At 51.4% G+C, this 7,658-nt stretch overlaps 1 protein-coding gene across 1 annotated transcript in view; it reads right to left on the bottom strand.

Moving 5' to 3' along the window:
* SP5 (Sp5 transcription factor) overlaps positions 1-896 on the bottom strand; it is an 8,489-nt gene extending 7,593 nt beyond the window's left edge. The window contains 2 exon segments of the mRNA XM_010843846.1: positions 424-548; positions 719-896. Coding sequence (XP_010842148.1) covers positions 424-548; positions 719-769 — 176 coding nt within the window. The 5' untranslated portion in view covers positions 770-896.
* Between the last annotated feature and the right edge of the window lie 6,762 nt (positions 897-7,658).

Below are 7,658 nucleotides of genomic sequence, written 5' to 3'. Positions count from 1 at the left end.
GGCGCTGGGGGGTCGGTCCTGCATAGGCGGCGGCAGGGGAGGGCGGAGAAGAGACAAAAGGTTAAGCGCTCCAAGCGCGGTCTCCGGGTCGGCCCGCCTCCCGCACGCCGGCTGTAATACCGCCGCCCCTCCCCTGTCCCGGCAGTCCCTCCCCTGGCCGCCGCACCCTGCGCACGCACCCACCAGTTAGGGGAAACTTTTGGTGCCCTCGCTACCTGGATGCAGAAAGCGCGAGCGCTTCCTGTTAAACTACTTGGTGCAGAGAGTCGCTATCCAGTCTCAAAGAAAGCAGGCACAAAGTAGGAGGGGAGCGATCCGACGGGCCACTCCCGACTCCGCGGTCAGAAAGGGTCTGGAAACACCCACAGCCCGGCTGCTCATCTACCTTCCCTCCCATCTTTTAAGCTCTCATTTCCACTCTACTCTCGCGCTCCTCCTCCGCCCGCCCCAGGAGGGCCCAGCGCTGTGAGCTGGGGCCGGTTTTCAGCCAGAGGCGCACCTCCGAACAACCCCCGCATACGCGCGTCCCTCCCCGCAGAGGCCACACTCTTGACACCAAGGTTGGGTGTGAAGTTGGTACGGGCACCCCTATGTCTCACTTCATTGGCACCCACCTAGCGGGATTCTCTTTGAAATTCAGGAGGCACAGAGTACCAGGAAAGATCCAGACACGGCCCTTCCCACCTTTCCCTCTCCCGCCTCCAAGCCCAGCCCTGACCTGTAGGAAGGCCTGTAGCGAGTCGTTCCGGAGGACGGCCACGGCGGCCATGGCTACGGCTTGCGGGCCGCTGGCTGCGGAGCAGGGCGCTGCTGAGGCATGGAGACCCGAGGGCGAGGACGAAGGGCCGCCTAGCGTCCCTTCCTGGCGCCCGCCCTGCGCGCTGGGGCCCTCCCTGCCCGCGCCCCTCGCCGCACCCCGCTCGCTCGCCCCGCGCGCGGTCTGAGCGCTTCAGGATCACCTCCAAGAATTTGATAAGGACTTTGCTGGGCCGCCAGCCAGTCAGAGGGAAGATTTATGGCTTTGAAGTTTGCCGCTACCCAATCATCAAAGAATAGCGGCTCTTTCAGAAGCGAAAGCAAATCCTTTGAATCCACAAAGCTCCTATGGTGTGTTTGTTGGTCTGGATAAAAGAACTGATTATTAGGGGGGATGGGAAGGGAGGAGATAAAGGCGGGACAATTAATGAAGTAATCACTATGTGGGAAATGTATATACACAAATAATTGGATTTTCCTGATCAAAGGGGGCCTTGCCGCCTGGAGACCCGCGCTTGGGTTGCTTGAGACACTCGATCCCCCTCTTTCCCCTACTCCCTTGCAATTAAAGATTTGCACCGAGGCAGCGCCCAAAGTGACAAAGTGTCTTTGTTATCTCCAGAGAAATCTGCCTTCGGCTTCCAGGCGCGGGACTTGGAGACGAAGATGAGGGTAATTCTCTTCTCCCAACGTACTTACACACCCTACAGCCGGACAGCAAACGTAGAGGCCCGAGCACATCCTCACTCCTAGCACACCTTGGACCCGAGGGAGTTCCCGGGGCTGGGCACGGGAAGCCCCGCGCCCCGCTGCCGCGTGCTCCCGCCTCCATCTCCAAACGGGCGGCAGCCGAGAGGCCGGCAGCTCTGTGACCCTGGGCGGGGCCGGGCGGCCGCCCAGGGCGCTGGATAGTAGCGCACACGCTCCAGTGCCTCCCGCCTCTCTTGCGACGTTCCTCCTGACGATCTGGAAGTTCTCCGGCTACAACTTTTGCAAATAGTGAGCCTGGGAAAAACCCAAGCCGTGATTACCGCCAAAGCTAAGCTTGGCAGGACACCCAGGACAACCCGAGGGAAAAATATCTGCTATCTCGCTTTTCTCTCTCTGGGCAGGGCCCTGACCTCTATGAGGCCCCACTGAAACCCCCAGAGATACTAGAAATCCCCACCGCTGCGCTAAGGCCCACCAGGCGAGTGCGCCCTCTTGCAAGCTGCACACACCTGCAAGGAACTACCGGGAGAAAACAGTAAGGCGCGGGGGAGGAAGCCTGTAGATGCTGTCTTTGAGCAAACCAGAGGTTGTACGAGGGTGGCTCTCTAAGTGGAAAGAAAAGTCCATAAAAACTGTTGTTCCTGTCACCTTTGTAAAGAAAAAGTTCTTCAGTCTCGGGACACGCTTCCTTGGGCTCAGGAAAACGCTCCCCACAGTGTATACTCCCCCAAACCTTCGCTGCCAGCCATTGCCCGGCCCAGGAGGGACAGCTGGCCATCTGCCTGCCTCCGGCCCAGGGAGCGTCCTGCGGGGGCCGTCCGGACACCCAGATCTCATCCGGTAGGGCAGGCGGGGCTCCGCGGTGTCTTTACCGCGTTGGAAGGCATTAGAGGCCGGGAATAGCCGCTGAGGCCTCCCGCCGGCGGCCAAGGTCCGTGTGACCGCTCAGCAGAGTGGGCCTCCTGGGCTGGGCCTACTCCGCTCCGCGTACAACCTCCGGGTGCACCGCTTCCTCTCTGAGAGGCCGCAGACCGTGCAGGGATCCTCTGAACCATCTTGCATCCAGCCTTCCTGGGTACGGTTCTCCCGGTACCGCAGGAGACTTACATGAGAAGTCGGATGAGGTGGTCCAACTTGCCTTGCGGCGCCAGCGGTTAGCCCAACCAACACCAACTTCTGATTCGGAGTCTGGGCCGTGTATTGGTGCCCTCTGCACTCACATTGTATGCTGTGTGCTTAGTCGCTCACCTGTGTCTGACTCTTTGCGACCCCATGGACTGTAGCCCACCAGGCTCCTCTGTCCATGGGGATTCTCCAGGCAAGAATATTGGAGTGGGTTGCCATGTCCTCCTCCAGGGGATCCTCCCAACCCAGGGATCAAACCCAGGTCTTCAGCACTGCAGGCGGAGTCTTTACCGTCTGAGCCACGGGAAAGCCCAATACCAGGCCATCCTCCATGCCCAAAGCCAGCAAATAGAAACATCTTGCTGAAGAGGAATGGGCTGAATGCAGCCCAAATACTATGTCTGAGCACTTTGCAAGCCCTGTCCTTGCATGCCCATCTTCTTTCCAACAAGGTGCCACCCAAGATCGGTGAGCAGTGACTGCACAGCTCGGCTGACACAGTCTGACTGCTGAAGAGGTGGTCCCAGTGCCCTGGGGGCCAGCAAAGAGAGGGGACTTAGTGTTTTGCTCCCGAGTCCGGGCAGACCTACATCTTTCCACAGGAGACCAGAAATCAATTACCTGCGAAACCTGGGACAGGAAGGAGCCCTTTCCCGCATACATGTCAGAGGCCAGGGAGTCCTACAGTGCACACTCATGCAGGCACCTTTCCGCACTGTGGAAGCAGACCTGGTCCCTTAGTGTGCTTCCTTTTGAGCTACTGTAAACTCTTCGACCTCCACTATGGATGCCTGGGGGGAGTGCCGCCCAGGCTGGGACAAGCAAGCTAGAGGCATTCTTATTTGCCAAATCTGATTGCTATTTAAACAAAAAGGCTGCTGCTGCTGCTGCTGCTAAGTTGCTTCAGTCGTGTCCGACTCTGTGCGACCCCATAGACAGCAGCCCACCAGGCTCTGCCATCCCTGGGATTCTCCAGGCAAGAATACTGGAGTGGGTTGCCATTTCCTTCTCCATTGCGTGAAAGTGAAAAGTGAAAGTGAAGTCGCTCAGTCGCGACCAACTCCTAGAGACCCCATGGACTGCAGCCTACCAGGCTCCTCCATCCATGGGATTTTCTAGGCTAGAGTATGGAGTGGCTTGCCATTGCCTTCTCCAAACAAAGGCTAGAAAACCCAATTCACATCTCCATAGTTGTTACAGAAGAGAACCTTTTCTCCAAGATGCCCCATTAGCCAATAAACCTCCATCAATGGCCAGCAGGGAGAGAGTACTGACTTGGTGTTAATAGCTCCAACTCTGAAACTCTGAAGGCAGATTTCAAGATGCCACTTTTCAGTTGGTGACATTGGCCAGCAAGTTACTCAACTGCCTTGTACTTCGGTTTCCCAGTTTGTAAAATGGGGGTTATAGAACTGTTCACCATGTAGAGTCTTCATAGGCTTCAAAGAGGTAAATATATTCAAAGTCTTTAGGATACTGTGGATGCACAGTAGACCCTCCCGTGACTGAAGTCCTGGCTCTGGGCCTCCCCTCCATTTGTGAAAACCCTCGGGGATTCCAGCCCTCCCAGGCGCAAGCTGAAGTTTGGAGAGAGACTTTTACAAAGTGCTGTTTATCCGCTCTACCTTTGCACTCGGGGCTCCTGAAAAACTCATTCTTAATGAAGTAATGTTCGGTGCGTCCATTAAAAATGCAATGCCGGGAGATCAAAGTACAATATTTATTTTAGAAATTTGTTGCAATCACCAAGAGATACAGGTATCAAGGCCAAATGTCAGTTCCGTTACACAAAGCCCCGCACCCGGGAAGAGCGTGTGGCTGCTCTGCCATAATGTAAAGAGACATCAAAGACCAAGCGCGCGGCAGAAGTGCGCAGACGGGAGGAGGGAGTGAGCCCGGGAGGGCCCGGCGAGCCCCAGACGGCTCGGGGGCTGCGGGGGCGGGGGTCAGTTCAAAGAAGTATCCGCTGGGGCGCGAGTTCGCAGGAGGGAAGATTTAATGGGCTTTCCTTTGTTGGTGGGTGTGTTTGTGCATGGAGGACCCAGGAACTCCTCTGTGGTCCTCCCGCCCGAGGGCGGAGGCGGGGGTGCGGGGCAGGGGTGTGAAGCGGTGAATGGGGAGCAAACTTTAACCGCTGCGCGGGGCGGGGAGGTTGAATACTAGCCTCGGGGCGGCGCCTGGCGCAGTGGAGCGGCTCTCTCAGCAGCTCTCCAAGCAGCAGGGTTCCCAGGCTGTGAAGTTTGCCTGGCGGTTTCTTCGAGGGAGGGCGGCGAGCGCTGACTGGGTGCCACCTGCGAGGAGAGGCGGGTAGGTGAACCCGCACAGGCATCCCTGCTATGGACGGACCTGCTGTGCTCGCTCCGGAAACTACTACAGAAAAACGTGTTTACTGAGAGCTCTGGGGTTGCAACTTCGTGATGGGCCTGGTACCTCTCAGGCATTTTCTTTCAGCAAAGGGGACCCATGCCCCTGGGATCAATCCAACAGGTCTCCCATCTTCGGTTGACTTTTTAAAAAATCTATACATAATTTAGGTCATTTCAACAAATTCTTAATTCACTGGCTCTATAGAGCAGGGTGTTGTTTGACTGCCCAGTCTCGCCCCCACTCTGCGAAAGGCTTTAACCTTGCAAGATTCTGCATTCACCTAGTTAATACAGTACCAATCGTTGGTTTATTAAAGGTGCTGGGAGGGGAGAGAAGGCAGAATTTTCCTGGTAGTAGTAGAGCAGAGTCGCAGGAGGATGCCTGTGCGTTTTCTTCAGCCATCTACAACCAAGCATTCTTAGAGCAGTTACTCGGCAGCCTTTTGAAGTCCTGCTAGAGCAGAAAGCTGCTATTGTTGTTTTCAGCTCTCAACAGAAAAGGGATCAAACTTTGCCCCTTCAATTTGAAAGTTTTTTTTTTTTTAATGGTTGGTGGGTGGGTGGGGGTTTCAGTCTGACGCACTCTAAGTTAACTTTGAGGATTTGGAGAACTTCTGCAGTTTAAACTGCAGACCAAATCACAGATGCCCTAATACTTGTGTCTGAAACAGGGCCTGGATCATTATTACAGCCAAGATGATTCAGTAACAAGGAATTACAATTCTAGGAATCTTTGGAAAACACAAGCTTAGTTTGAAAGTTTCTTGAACTGGAAACCTTGAATTAACTTTAAGCTTAAGTTTCAGTGGGCTTCCTGATAGCTCAGTTGGTAAAGAATCCACCTGCAATGCAGGAGACCCTGGTTTGGTTTCTGGGTTGGGAAGATCCCCTGGAGAAGCCATAGGCTATCCACTCCAGTATTCTTGGGCTTCCATTGTGGCTCAGCTGGTAAAGAATCTGCCTGCAATGTGGGAGACCTGGATTCGATCTCTGGGTTGGGAAGATCCCCTGGAGAAGGGAAAGGCTACCCACTCCAGTATTCTGGCCTGGAGAATTCCATGAACTGTGAAGTCCCTAGGGTCACAACGAGTCAGACAGGACTGAGTGAATTTCACTTTCATTTTAAGCTTCAAATTTGGATCAGTATGTAATGGATGGATAAGTGGAATTCTAAATCTGGGAGGGATAATTTATCTCATCCAGTTAGACTCCTCCATTTGATGGCAGAAGGAAACAAGAGTTGCATAAGTGTGTCATGCCCGTACAGCGCTGTGAACTTCAGTAGATGCTTATTGGTGTTGGGTGGTAGAGTAGAATTGTGTGTAACAGTGTCATCTGCCTAGTGGTTGGTGCTACAGAACACACAAATGCAGTAGGGACTCAAAGGAGAGCACTGCTGAGGCTGGAGTAGTTAAGGGAGGCTTATTAGGGAGCTGGCATTTGAAGGAGACTTTAAGGACCTATGGAATTTTAATTCATAGAGAGGGTAAAGTACAGCAATGAAAGAGAACTCCCCTTAGGGGAGAAGCTGAATAACCATGAAAGATGAAATTCTACATCTTGGATTTGCTAGTGTAAACACAGTGGAGCCAGGTTAGAGAATTAAGGAATAGAGTTTGGCCCAGATGCTATATGTAGTAGGGCTTTAGTGTAGACTTCTTAGCAGGGGAATTACATAAATTCAATTCATTTATTAAATTTCCTGCTTTAGGAGGGTTGGCTTGCTGAGCACTTGGAGGGATAAATGCAGATGCAGTTATCTAAGTGTGAGATGGTAAAGCTGTAATCTGGGAACTAGTGTGGGTAGTGAAAGGATGACAAACATTTTAAAGGGAAAAAAAGCAAAACTTGATTGACAGGTTGGAATAAGATGAAACAAAGGGAAAAATAAAGATCCCTCTCTTGACAAATGGTGCTGGGAGAACTGGATGTCCACATGTAAAAGAATGATGTTGGGCATTTTATTTACATCACACATAAAAAGTAAATGGATCATAGATCTAAATACAAGAGTTGAAGTATAAAAGTCATAGAAGAAAACATAGGATTAAGGCCTCATGACCTTGGGTTAGGCAACACCTTCTTAGATACACCAAAAGTATAAGTGGCAAAAGAAAAATAAATTGGACTTTGTAAAAATTTATAACTTTGTGCTTCAAAGGATACTATCAAAACTGAAAAAACTCATAGAATAGGAGAAAACATTTACTGATGATGCATCTAATAAGAGACTTGTATCCATAATGTATAAAGAAATCTTACAACTCAACAGTAGAAAACTAACACACTTTTTCAAAAGGCAAAGGATCTGAATAGACTTTTCTCCAAAGTAGATATGCAAAAGGAAAATAAGCACATGAAAAGACGCTCAACAGCATTAGCCATCACTGAAATACAAGTCATTATTTGGCTTTCACAATAGCCAAAAGGTAGAAACAGCTCACATGTCTGTCAATTGATGAATGGATATACAAAACATGTTACATTTATATGATGGAATATTATTCAGCTGTAAAAAGTCCGAAATACTGACACCTGTTACAACATGAATGAACTTTGAAAAGATTATATTATGTGGAAGAAACCAGTCACAAAAGATCATTTATAGTATGTTTCCATTTATATGAAATGTCTAGACTAGACAAATCCAGAGACAGAAAATATATTAGTGGTTGCCAGGCTCCGCGGGGTGGTGGGTAG

This window comes from Bison bison, unplaced genomic scaffold (genome assembly GCF_000754665.1).
Source record: "Bison bison bison isolate TAMUID 2011002044 unplaced genomic scaffold, Bison_UMD1.0 scf7180017864190, whole genome shotgun sequence".
Taxonomy (NCBI): domain Eukaryota; kingdom Metazoa; phylum Chordata; class Mammalia; order Artiodactyla; family Bovidae; genus Bison; species Bison bison.
This window is presented reverse-complemented; position numbering and strand designations above follow the sequence as displayed.